Source organism: Oncorhynchus mykiss, chromosome 10 (genome assembly GCF_057628025.1).
Source record: "Oncorhynchus mykiss isolate SJ-2025 chromosome 10, ASM5762802v1, whole genome shotgun sequence".
Classification (NCBI taxonomy): domain Eukaryota; kingdom Metazoa; phylum Chordata; class Actinopteri; order Salmoniformes; family Salmonidae; genus Oncorhynchus; species Oncorhynchus mykiss.
Window position 1 is genome coordinate 59593208 of NC_143031.1, and position 14177 is coordinate 59607384.

Below are 14177 nucleotides of genomic sequence, written 5' to 3' on the forward strand. Positions count from 1 at the left end.
ACACAAACCTACCCACACACTCAATGCAGGCTAGTTAGTATTGTTACATTTAATTACTAATTATGTTAAATTAAATATTTCAATAATTTTATTTCCATTAAACTATGATCATTATAAGGGTAATGATATAAAGTATACAACAACAACTTAGTCTACATGTCTGATATGCTGGTACAGTGTTCTGCATTTGGTTGTAGTTTGTTTTATACGAGTGATGAATGAAAAAGCACATATCTAAAAAAAATATATATAATCTATGAATGTCATTGTTGGGGCTTCTGTCTGGCTTTAACTTGCGCAGCGCAAATACTCGATAGACGACATGGAACATCACCACAGTTGTGTTTCTACTTCCTAGCACGTGCTACGAAGTGGTTATGGGAAATGTAGTTTTATATGTTAAAAATCGCTCTGCACAAAAACGCTAGATGCAACAAATACTGACGACATATCCCAGAGAAACCCGGAAAAGGGGTAAAGTGCTGTTCGATGAGGGTTTTGTTGAAAGCTACTACCACAGTAAGTCAAGTCGTATTTGTAAGGTTTTAAGCTTTGTTTTTGGTATAGCAACTTTCGAATATCAGAGTTGTCATCTACGAGCTATCACTGTCCATTCGAGGCTCTAAATGTTGTAGCTCATGCTTTCTTCTTGACTACTAACGTTAACGGTCTTGCTCTCTTGTTAAACTAACAAGGAACGATACTTACTGCTATTATTACGACCATGCTTTGAATTAGAATCATTGGGTGATAAGTAAATTCACTCTGGAGTGCGCTTTGGCCGTTCGTAAATTTAGAGCTTTATGAGATTGTCCGTGTCGGAGCAGACACTGGCCGAGGAGTAGAGTTGATCCGAGCATTCTGACCTCACAACCGCACTCAAGCTAACGTTCGCTAGCTTGTTAGCTATAGTACTTCCAGACACAAACAAGAGAACAACTCACTCTGACCATTTTACTCGCTCAAGCAGAACTGGTTAGGCAGTGTTCATGTTATCTAGAGCGTCGGTGGCTGTAACTGTGCTGCTGGCAATAACTGAGTTTTTTTTATGCCGCATTTGTAAATTCATTAGTTATTCTGCGCTCTGGCATACTCAGATGCACGGTTGTCAGGTGTAACTGATATTTGTAGTGCAATGACCACTCAAAACCCGCCCAAAAGGCGAAATGTCGCAGACAGACTTGGCAGCTCTGCTTCTAGCTCCTATGCAACTTTGTAGTATTTAGTTTACATTATTAGCCCAGAATGTTTTTTGTGTTATTACATACAGCTGGAAATACATTTTGGAAATCAGTGCGGCGATAACTCAACAGCATTATGACCAGGAATACAACTTTCCCAAATTGGATCCTTTGTTCGTACCCCCCAGGAAAATTGAACTTATCCCAGAGGCTACCCCAAGACGCTGCAAGTGGAGAAGAGGTATTTGGAGTGGACTTGAAGCCTGACTCAGGAGGCATGCACACAGTCCACTGATTCTGAGTATATTACTGTCTAATGTTCAGTCTCTGGATAATAAAGTAGACAAGCTCAGGGCGAGGATCTCCTTCCAGAGAGGCATCAGGGACTGTAATATACTTTGTTTCACGGAATCATGGCTCTCTTGGGATATACTGTCCCGTTCATACATCCAGCTGGGTTCTCAGTACAGTACGCAGACAGGAATAAAGAACTATCAGAGAAGAAGGGCGGGGGTGTATATTTAATGAATAACTACCCATGGTGTGATAACATACAGAAACCCAGGTCCTTTTGTTCACCCGACCTAGAGTACATCACAATCAAATGGCGACCATATACCTCCCAAGAGAATTCTCTTTGATTATAGTCACAGCTGTGTATATTCCCCCTCAAGCTGATACCACAACGGCCCTCAACGAACTACACTGGACATTATGCAAACTGGAAGCCATGTATCCTGAGGCTACATTAATTGTAACTGGGGATTTTAACAAACCAAATTTGAGGGAAATGCTACCAAAGTTCTATCAACACATTGATTGTAGTACTCGCTCTGGTAAAACACTCGATCACCGTGGATGCCGGCGCCTTGCTCCTGGACAAGTTAAACACCTTCTACACCGCTTTGAGAATAACCGTGCCATCGACACGGCCTGCTCTCATTCTTATGAGGTTAGACATTTAAGCGTGTTAACCCTCCCAAGGCTGCTGGCCAGGATGGCAACCCTAGCCATGTCCTCAGAGCATGCTCACACCAGCTGGCTGGAGTATTAAGGGACATATTCAATCTCCCTATCTCAGGTGCTGTCCCCACTTGCTTCAAGATGTCCACCATTGTTCCTGTACACAAGAAAGCAAAGGTTACTGAACTAAATGACTATTGCCCCTTAGCATTCACTTCGGTCATCATGAAGTGCTTTGAGAGGCTAGTTAAGAATCATATCACCTCTGCCTTACCTGACACCCACTTCAATTTGCTGACCGCCCCAATAGATCCACAGACAATGCAATTGCCATCGCATTGTACACCGCCCTTTCCCATCTGGTCAAGAGGAATACCTATGTAAGAATGCTGTTCATTGAATAAAGCTCAGCCTTCAACACCATAGTACCCTCCACGCTCATTATTAACCTCGGGGGGCCTGGGTTTGAACCCTGCCCTGTGCAACTGGGTCCTGGAGTTCCTGATGGGCCGCCCCCAGGTGGTGAAGGTAGGAAACAACATCTTCACTTCGCTTATCCTCAACACAGTGACCCCACAAGGGTGTGTGCTCATATCCTTCCTGTACTCCCTGTTCTACCATGACTGTGTGGCCACGCACGCCTCCAACTCAAGCATCAAATTTGCAGATGACACTCGGTAGTAAGCCTGGTTACCAACGATGACGAGACCGCCTACAGGGAGGAGGTGAGGGCCCTGGCGGAGTGGTGACAGCAAAATAACGCCCCTATTCACATCGACGGGACCACAGTGGAGAAGGTGGAAAGCTTCAAGTTCCTCATCGTACATATCACTGACAATCTGAAATGGTCCACTCACACAGACAGTGTGGTGACAAAGGCGCAACAGCACCTGTTCAACTTCAACAGGCTGAAGAACTTCGGCTTGGCCCCTAAGGCCCTCAAACTTTTACAGATGCACAATTGAGAGCATCCTGTCTGGCTGTATCACCGCCTGGTACGGAAACTGCACCGCCTGCAACCACAGGGCTCTCCAGAGGATGGTGCAGTCTGCCCAATGCCTCACCGGGGGCACACTGCCTTCCCTCCAGGACACCTACAGCACCCGATGTCACAGGAAGGCCAAAATGATAATCAAGGACATAAACCACCCCAGCCAAGGCCTGTTCACCCTGCTAGAAGGCAAGGTCAGTACAGGTGCATCAAAGATGGGACTGAGAGACAGAAGCTGTTTTTCAATCTCAAGGCCATTAGACTGTTAAATAGCCATCACTAGCCGGCTACCACCCGGCTACTCAACCCTGCACCTTAGAGGCTGCTACCCCATATATTATAGACATGGAATCAATGGCCACTTTAATAATGGAACACTAGTCACTATAATGTTTACATACTGCTTTACTCATCTCATATGTATATATTGTATTCTATTGTTCTGTATTTGTCAATGCCACTCTGACATTGCTCTTCCTAATATTTATATATTTCTTAATTCCATTCTTTTACTTTTAGATTTGTTTGTATTTTTGTGAATTGTTAGATACTACTGAACTGTTGGAGCTAGGAACGTAAGTATTTCTCTATACCCGCTATAACATCTGCAAAAAATGTGTATGTGACCAATAAAATTTGATTTGAAAGGCATGAAAAATAACTTTTTTGTGCTCCCAAAGTCTTTATCCAGTGCTTTGGCGCCATTTTTTTTATGCGTATCAGTTCTAGCGTGTTAATGTTTAAAAATAGGTGTCTCCATAATGACAATCTAAATGGCCTACCGACAACTGGTAAAAAGTTGTCACGACGTGCGCGCTTGCTGCTCTGTCTCCTCTCACTCAAGTGACTCAGCCAATAGTGGGCTCAGCTGCCTGCTGCAGTGCTCTCTCACGCACAGCCCTCCCCACCACTCACTCACTCACTCACTGCCTGATAGTCAGCAGCAGGTCTCAGTGAAATATCTATATATTTTAAGAGAAATGCCATTTCGGCCGCGCTGCACCTTAGAAGTAGCCCCAAAACCCGCGTCCAATACATTTTCACCCACAACATAGTTTTCAAAGTTGCCCAAATATGGGAAACTGCTGACGTGGCAACCCTGCTCGAACGAGAGTGCTCTGTTTGGATTTCTTATCAGGTTTTTTTGTCTGCCATATGAGTTCTCTTATACTCACAGACATAATTCAAACAGTTTTAGAAACTTCAGTGTTTTCTATCCATCAGTAATAATAATAATATGCATATATTCCCATCTGGGAAAGAGTAGGAGGCAGTTTACTCTGGGAACCCCTTTCATCCAAAAGTGAAAATGCTGCCCCCTAGCCCCAACAGGTTAGAAGTAGCCCCAAAACCCGCGTCCAATACATTTTCACCTGCGACATAGTTTTCAAAGTTGCCCAAATATGGGAAAACTGCTGACGTGGCAACCCTGCTCGAACGAGAGTGCACTGATATCCGAGTAGATAGCTAGAGGGAATTTACGAACACACACAGTATTGTGTGTCTAATCCTTCTGGCTAGCTTCACATGGGGATTCATGATTTAGACCCTAAAATACCCTAATCTGATAGGCCAGGCTTTTTGACATAATATGCTTTCATTTCCATTTGACTTCATTTGGGAAAAACTCAGATATTTAGACTAGACTACCCTGAATATGTTATTGGTACATTTCCATGATAACATCATATAGGGACAAATTACCCAAACATGGCCTAGGCTATATCTTTAGTGTCTGTCTCGCTCAGTAATCATGTTGTTAATGCTGAATGACTATCTTTTCTTCCCATCTCTCAATGCAACATTTCCATGACTACAATGGTCTATCCCTAACATCAAAAGGGGACAAATTACTTTGAATGAATAGTGTGATTTCGCACCAGCATAGTGTGAAAATATTTTTTTGTATCCCAGATTGTTCTGGCAATTCTCACGTAGTAACTTCTTAGGAGGAAGGATGTTTGACATGCTTTTTAAACTAGTATCACATTTTGGGAAATCATGATAAAACTGTCAATTTTAGGCCCTTTTTAATCCTATGCCTCCTGTAGTAAGACCCCATGACAGTGTTTCTCAAACTTGGGGCCTCAAGGGGTGCACGTTTTGGTGTTTGCCCTAACACTACACAGCTGATTCAAATGATCAAAGCTTGATGATTAGTTTATTTTATTATAGGTATTTCATTTTAATTGTATTATTATTAATCAGCTGTGATGTGCTAGGGCCAAAAACAAAACGTGCAACCCCTTGCTCTATGATCTGTGAAACCGTTGATGAGACGGACAGCATTTTGGTGTCATCATACTCCTTAGTGTTCTCTCAAATATGGATTATGTCTAGATTCTGAAATACAAATATTCAGAAATGGGTTCAACATTATAAATATGAATATCTAAAAACGACCCTAATTTGGCCTATTTTTTTCGATATTGTTAGATTCTAAATATCAGAGTACGAACTTGACGGACACTATGAAAGCTTAAATCAAGTTTATTCACCCCAAAGGATCTAACAGTTGAACAGACAAAAACATGGCTCCACCAATGGTGATATATACACACACACACACACACAGAGGGGCAAAAAAGTATTTAGTCAGCCACCAATTGTGCACGTTCTCTGACTTGATGAGATGAGATGAGAAGCCTGCAATTTTCATCATAGGTTCACTTCAACTATGACAGACAAAATGAGAAGAAAAAAATCCAGAAAATCACATTGTAGAATTTTTAATGAATTTATTTGCAAATTATGGTGGAAAATAAGTATTTGGTCACCTACAAACAAGTAAGATTTCTGGCTCTCACAGACCTGTAACGTCTTCTTTAAGAGGCTCCTCTGTCCTCCACTCGTTACCTGTATTAATGGCACCTGTTTCAACTTGTTATCAGTTTAAAAGACACCTGTCCACAACCTCAAACAGTCACACTCCAAACTCTACTCTGGCCAAGACCAAAGAGCTGTCAAAGGACACCAGAAACAAAATTGTAGACCTGCACCAGGCTGGGAAGACTGAATCTGCAATAGGTAAGCAGCTTGGTTTGAAGAAATCAACTCTGGGAGCAATTATTAGGAAATGGAAGACATACGAGACCACTGATAATCTCCCTCGATCTGGGGCTCCACGCAAGATCTCACCCCGTGGGGTCAAAATGATCACAAGAACGGTGAGCAAAAATCCCAGAACCACACGGGGGGACCTGCAGAGAGCTGGGACCAAAGTAACAAAGCCTACCATCAGTAACTCACTACGCCGCCAGGGACTCAAATCCTGCAGCGCCAGATGTGTTCCCCTGCTTAAGCCAGTACATGTCCAGGCCCGTTTGAAGTTTGCTGGAGAGCATTTGGATGATCCAGAAAAAGATTGGGAGAATGTCAGATGAAACCAAAATATAACTTTTTGGTAAAAACTCAACTCGTCATGTTTTGGAGGACAAAGAATGCTGAGTTGCATCCAAAGAACACCATGCCTACTGTGAAGCATGGGGGTGGAAACCTCATGCTTTGGGGCTGTTTTTCTGCAAAGGGACCAGGACGACTGATCCGTGTAAAGGAAAGAATGAATGGGGCCATGTATCGTGAGATTTTGAGTGAAAACCTCCTTTCATCAGCAAGGGCATTGAAGATGAAACGTGGCTGGGTCTTTCAGCATGACAATGATCCTAAACACACCGCCCGGGCAATGAAGGAGTGGCTTCCTAAGAATTATTTCAAGGTCCTGGAGTGGCCTAGCCAGTCTCCAGATCTCAACCCCATAGAAAATCTTTGGAGGGAGTTGAAAGTCCGTGTTGCCCAGCAACAGCCCCAAAACATCACTGCTCTAGAGGAGATCTGCATGGAGGAATGGGCCAAGACTTACAGAAAACGTTTGACCTCTGTCATTGCCAACAAAGGGTACATAACAAAGTATTGAGATAAACTTTTGTTATTGACCAAATACTTATTTTCCACCTTAATTTGCAAATAACTTCATTAAAAATCTTACAATGTGATTTTCAGGATTTTTTCATAGTTGAAGTATACCTATGATGAAAATTACAGGCCTCATCTTTTTAAGTGGAAGAACTTGCACAATTTGGTGGCTGACTAAATACTTTTTTGACCCACTATATATGTATTGGGGTGGAATCTCCTCCTCTCTAAACATTACATATCTGTTGCTAGGCAGGAAAATAACTGTCAATAAACTGTTCCTTCTCCCATAACTTGACCTCGACCCTAGTGTGTGGTGGTTGCTCATAAATTGATCATACCTTCAGTTTTAGCAGAGAGCCCACTCTGGAAATGAGATGTACTTGTAGAGTATATTGTTCCAAACAATGTCTTCAAATTTAACAAAATCAAACAGCTAGTTTTGAAATATTACTATTCATATTTTTAATGTTGAAAAAATTGTTCACTTTAATTTCAGAATCAAGACATACTATAAGGAGTATGCTCTAAAATATGGAGTATCATGACGCCAAAATGTTGTCTGTATCATGTACAGTTGACAGATCATAGGTCTTTACAGGAGCCAAGTTTAGGTCTAAAAAGTGCCACTTTCATCATGATAAAAAAAAGTTTGATACAAATTGCCAGGGACCTCACACTATTATCACGATACTTATGTGCCGACACTATATTACGATTCTCACAATTCTATACAGTATGTATTACGATTCAATACTGTGATTTCTATTGCAATTAGATGTTCCAAACATATTGCTCACCATATGTCAGCTCCCGAGGGACAAGACAGCCATGAGAAAATTCGTTTTGATCAGTCAAATTGGCTCCCTTATTAAAAAGATGGAGAATAAGTTTCGAAGGTACAGCTGACTAGCTCAAAAATAATATTGTGATATTGTAAAAAATAATATAATACGATATCGTCAAAAATAATATCCCTCAATGAAACTACATTTTTATATATATTTATTTTGTTCCCGAAAATTGTCAGACCTCCTTCCTCCCAATGAAGTTTCTATGTGAGAATTGCCGGGAACAACCGGAGATATCAAAAATATTTTAGGCTACGCTGGCATGAAATTTCTCACGAGGACCATATTTTTTTTTTGTTCTAGCAGTTGGTCTTTCTCACAGTACCATAATTAAGTTGTTGATTTGTTTAAGTATATTGATGTATTGTCTCCTCGCTCTCTCTCATTCTCACACACACCTTCAGTAATCTTGGTCTAAAATCATAATTATGTCAAGTGCAGAGTTCTCTCTCTAAGTTGTTGTATCTCCTCTCTTTCCTCTCTTGATCTTTTTCTCTCTCACACACTACTTCAGTAATCAAGTTGCTAATGCTTAATGACTGTACAATCTTCTCTCTCCACTTCCCATCTCTCAATGCAACATTTCCATGATTACAGGGGCCTATCCCTAACATCAAAAGGGGACAAATGACTTAGAATGAATATTGTGATTCCACACCAGAGTAGTCTCTAAAAATATTTTTGGTAACTCCGATTGTTCTGGCAATTCTCACATAGTAACTTAATTGGAAGTAACTTCATTTGAAGTTTTGTTTCACAAACTATTTTTGGGGGAAATCATGATGAAAGTGGCCATTTTAGGCCCTTTTTAGACATGTACATGCCTCCTGTAATACTCTATGATCTGTGAACCGTACATAATACAGACATCTTGGAGTCATTATCCTCCTTATCGTGTCAAATATCGAGTATGTCCACATTCTGAAATACCATTATTTTTTTTCACATTCATTTATTCAACGTGAAATCTCTGATCTTTTATTTCCGCTCGTGAAACAGGGGACCAACACTTTACATGTTACGGTTTTATATTTTTGTTCAGTATATAGTGTTGATCAGTCAAATCGCATCCCTTAATAAAAAGTAGCTGTCGGTCTTTCTCGCAGTAGACTACATTTAAATATTGATGTATTGTTCTCTCTCTCTCCTAAGTGAATTAAGTTGTTGATAATTAATATCAATTACCCAATATCTCCTCTCTATGTCAGCAGATTCTGAGTAGACTGAGTGTGCATGGGCAGTTAGTACAGGATGGAGGAGTTCCCAGAGAGCTTTAACCAGCTGGAACTGCTGAAGACCCACGACCACCTGATCCCCCGCGGAGCATGCAGCCTCTGGCCGGGAGACGAAGGAGAGGAAGAGGAGGAGGGGGAAAGGAGTGAAGAGTGGTGTCAGCAGAAGGAGGAGAAGCTGAAAGACCGACCGGAGGAGCTAATGCTGTGGGCGGCAGAGAATAACAGAGTGAGTGTGACATGCAAACTACACACACCTTCTCACTAGGGTTGGGAATCACCAGGGAACTCACGATACAATGTTGTCATGAGACTTAGGTGCCGATTTATATGTATTGCGATTCTGACGATTCTATATGTATTGTGATTTGATATACTGTGGTTTAATTGGGATTTGATGTTCCTAACATATTGCTCACCTATCCTGCACTGAGCACCAACCAGGCTCCAAAGTACCAGTTGGAAACTAAAAGTCATCTGAACGTGTGTATGTGTGTGCATGTGAAGAAGTGGTCGGGGGGGGTCGGGGGGGGGGTCGATACAGTTAAATATCGGTATATTATTCTTGATGAAAAAAGTTTTTGGCAATATCGCAGTATAATTTTTGCGCTAGTTGGCTGTACCGGCACCAAAACTCCAGTATTTTTCCTTCATAGCTTCTTCTCCATCTTCTTTTTAAATAGGGAAACGATCTGTTTTCCTGATCAGGACTTGTTTTCTCATGCCTCTCTCTTGTCCCTCTGCTGCAGACATATGGCACACTGAAGCAAAACGTTTTGCAACTAACTTTTTTTCAACTAAAATAAGTTCAGGTAGTCCCTCCCAGTTTTTGTCAAAACATTATTTATTTCTTTGATGTGTTGTGAATACGACCCAGCACTTTTACCTTCGCTCCCATGTCCTGGACTAACTTCCTGGCTCTTTGGTCTTGTCAAGGCATGTGTCCAAGATCAAGGGAAGGGACATGTAGACATAAAGTCACTATAATGTAGGGTAGTTGAGTATGGATGAATTTGAAATTATTGATTTGCAATTTACCCAGAGAGACTTGTGAACGTGAAAAGCTTTTTTATTAAAAGCGTACAACAAGATTTGGTGTTGAACCGACCATCCTGGAGCTGGTCCTCCAGGGCCAAATTGTTGTGAAATTGGCGTCTCGTCAAACATCTTTCTGTTGCAAATCCGGTGCTCAAAGTTGACCTATTTTGCTTACCACAGCCTACCATGAGACGTCACTGGAAGAGTTTGATATCATGGGCCAATATTTCTAGAAATGTTTGTTCAAATCAACAGTGAATGAGCTGTGAGAGTATAATGAATGCGTCTCCGTTTAGACGTCTGATCACTGCTTAAGATTGGAACAGAACAGCACAGAAAGCCTCTGATTACTTTGTGTGTCCTTGTGTGTGGGTGAGTGTCATGATGTGTCTCACTGGTATCAAGAGTTAGGGAGATTTTAATAAATGGAAGGAAGGGGGGAAGAAAGATAATCCCCTAGAGCTCTTGTTTGTTCCCCCTGTCAAACCCGTGCAGAAATAACTTTACATCTCCATCTCTCTCTGTGGATCCAGAGGCAATAACAGGGGCCAGGGTGGGGTTTTATCTCTATTTTTCTGGCCTTGCTTTTAGATTCTTCATGAAATGCATCTGCCTTTCGGCTATTTCATGACATGTTGAAGAGTTCCATAAAGGTCAGTTAAAATGCAAATATTCTCTCTCTCTGCCACTTTAAGCTGCCAACGGTGAAGCGGCTGCTCTCGGTCGACCCCTTGCTTGCGCATTGCCAGGACGAGGACGGCTATACTCCGCTGCACCGTGCGGCCTACGGAGGTCACGCCGCCACGGCCTCTACCCTGTTGGCAGCGGGCACCGAAGTTAACTCCCGCACTGCCGACGGCTGGACGCCCCTACACAGTGCCTGTCGCTGGGGCCAAGTTGCCACTGCGTCCCTCCTGTTGCGCCAAGGGGCGGAGTTGAACGCCCAGACGAACGGCGGCCTCACAGCGCTCCATCTAGCTGCCTCCTACCCTGGACCGGGCTCCGCCCACACACTGGAGTTCCTCCTATCGCAGCGCCACATCAAGGCGGAGCTTCAGAGCAATAGCAGGGAGACGGCTAGTGAAATCGCACGCCGAAGTGGACCGCATCACTTCCTGTTTGAGATGGTTGAGGACTGTAACAGTGTGCGGTCTCCCCGGTGACCCCCCCCCCCCCCCCCCCTCCCCTCCCCTTCACACACACACACGTACATCAGCTCTTCTTTCCCTCTACCCAGGGGCCTTCATGGAAGACAAGACAGTGTTCCAAGAAGTGTCTTGTGAACAGTCACGTACACCACCACATAGTCTTTCTTTGCAGTCCTGGGAGGAAACCTCAATTCTCAATATGATGACAGCTTATCTCATATATTCTCTGTATGCTTTTTGTCTTGAGTCCCAAATGGCAACATATTCTGTACATAGTGCACTACTTTTGGGTCCTGGTCAAAACTAGTGCACTGTGTAAGGGAATAGGGTGCCATTTGGGATGCAGACCCTAATAGCCGGGTACTTGGAATGGGTTGAAAATAAGTGATCCAATTAGCATCCTCAGATACTATGGGTGATTTTTAGCATGGAAACCCACATGGTCAGACTGTACTTTGGATTAGTTCATCTTGTGATTGGGTGAAGGTGATCCAATTGCTGACTTAATTATTTTTTTTTTAATAATGCCCGTCATTACAGACGTAGGCTCAAATGGGTTTCAGCGGTGGTATGACTAATATTGTGAAATGAAGCAGATCAGTCTGGGTTCCAGGCTAAATTGTGTGTGTGCTGGAGTAATGTTTCTCATTGGTCTCTGAGCATTGGGGGTGTATTCATCTCATTTAATGAATTGATTGTTGAGCGTTGTGGCCATTTTAGATGTGTCATGATTTATTCAAATTCTATGCTAATTCTACAGCTAATTTGTTAGTCATCCAAGTGTCATCCGTGCTCGCTGTAGAAATAAAAATCAAATCAGTCTAAATCTTTAGCGACGTTTGAATGTCCCATCTCCCTTTACAAATAATGGCCGCCATTTTGATAGCGCTTACCAAACACAACCTGAGGATATTATTCAGAACCGCGTTCATTTTCAAATGTTTGTTTTGCCTCTGGGATGTCCATGGGAAGATGTCTGAAGTGTGTCTATGCCCAGCTTCAAACTCGCTTGGGATAAAGTGCCCTGCCATGTTTTTGTAACTTCTGGTTGTTTTTGATAAAAAATCACCTTGATTTTGCGCTAAAATGGGTTGTCAGACCTGTCACTATCCAGCCGTGCTACAAAGGATAGAAGTATGGTCATCAAGATGTCACTAGAGGTAAGCAGAAGGAGAGTCGATGCTCCGGCGTTGACGCTTACCCCTATGTACAGAGCTAGGATCAGCTTCCCCTTCCTCTATCCTAATTTACCCATTATTGGGGTAAATGCGAAATTGACCCAAGATCAGTGTGTAGGGGCAACTTCACCCTACTCTGAGGGTCAACTTTGAGTGTGACAGTTTTACTTCTAATTGCTAAGATACCATATTAGGCTACCCACAAAACGTTAAAGCACAACTGAATCTAATAACCAACTTCTCAGATTAAAAAGGTTAAAAACAGCCTATGTAGCATCAATATTAGCCAAACATTTGTTTGTGCCAAAATTGACTGAAGTGTAAGTAGGATCATTTTGGTCATATAAGCCAGTATATTCCAAAACAGAGTTTTGTGAGATTTGTGTAATGGAGTTCGTCATGACTTACATGAGGGTTGGGCTTGGATTACAATGTTGCCCACTTTCTCACTAACACAAGATGGTAGAATTGTCATGCCCAGAGAAACGGCTGTGCTGACTGCGCTCTATCCAATCATAGCAGCCAGAACCTAGAGACATTGGGCTTGTTCGACATTTGCAGACGACAGTGCAAGCAACTGCCGACTGATCTACAAATCATTTAGCAGCATAAATAACTACTCATTATTATTTGTAGATCAGTCACCACAATGCATCATGGATTTGATGCTCTCGAGCACGGCTATTGAGACAGCCTTGCCCATTACGCAGCGCCACAGACCTGTTTACATAAGACAACACGGCGCCAGTTTTATGTTGCTGAAAGAACATTTGGCCTCTAAGCCCTTTATTGGGGTGGCCAATTGCTGATGTTTTTGATAGTGATCACTCGAGTATGCCACATTTTTGGGCAAAATGAGAATTGAGATGATGCACTGCCACTTGTCAAAATTCCATTTGCGAGCGTCTTGTGTCCCGCCGTGACCTGTTTTGTATCATGATTCGCTATCAAACACTGTCAGACAGACACACTGGATAGTGAGAAAGTTGTAAATAAAACAAAACAGCAACGAAGCGCACACATCGCTTATCGCAAGTGACTTTATAAGCTTATTTAGCTAACGTGGCCTGGCAGCTTAATGTGCATGCTAGCTACTACTAGCTTCATTGACAAATAAACTGTATGCAAGGCACCGACTAGTTTTTCATGCACATTTTTTTACTTGAGAAGTACTGCACCAAACAGCTTAGCTAGATGTAAAATTGTGCTATTAAGACATTGGCAAAAATGTCAATTTATTACAGATTTCTTGATTTATCTTAGATTAATTCTGACTATTTGGAGGAAGTGAGTGACCGTTGTTGCTACGGTGACTCGGGAGGGACAAAACACAAACATAACACACCCACATCGAACCACACCGCCAAGACCCAAATCTTATGTATTCATAATGAGCACCAGAAAAACACACGCAGAGTCATTGTGTTCAGTCAGTCTCCCTTTAAGCAGAATGTCTTCAAAACCTTTCCACTGCTCCGTCAATGTCTGAGACGAGGCTGATTTTATTTATGCAAATGTTGTTGTTCAATCGCAAGATAATTGTTCTGTCTTTTTTTTTTTAAGTATGATAATTGTACATGCCGTGCACAAAGTAGCAAGTAAAGAAGATCTGAGTGACTTACCTGTTGTCATGGGAACTGGGAGAGTCTGCTGTGCTGCGGTACATATGTGGGCGCAGCCATG

At 42.3% G+C, this 14177-nt stretch overlaps 1 protein-coding gene across 4 annotated transcripts; it reads left to right on the plus strand.

Annotated features, from left to right (window-relative positions):
- The first annotated feature begins 414 nt into the window (after positions 1 to 414).
- ankrd49 (ankyrin repeat domain 49) lies at positions 415 to 14112 on the plus strand. Of its 4 annotated transcripts, none has more exons than XM_036933477.2 (4): positions 446 to 519; positions 1370 to 1422; positions 9107 to 9359; positions 10864 to 14112. In XM_036933477.2, the coding sequence occupies exons 3-4, from the start codon at positions 9150 to 9152 to the stop codon at positions 11329 to 11331; spliced, it is 678 nt and encodes a 225-aa protein (XP_036789372.1). In that variant the 5' UTR covers positions 446 to 519; positions 1370 to 1422; positions 9107 to 9149; the 3' UTR covers positions 11332 to 14112. The 4 variants fall into 4 exon arrangements, with proteins under 4 accessions (XP_036789370.1, XP_021474885.1, XP_036789372.1 ...); XM_090187240.1 differs by having other exon boundaries at positions 9110 to 9359; XM_036933475.2 differs by lacking the exon at positions 1370 to 1422 and having other exon boundaries at positions 415 to 519; positions 9110 to 9359.
- The last annotated feature ends 65 nt before the right edge of the window (positions 14113 to 14177 follow it).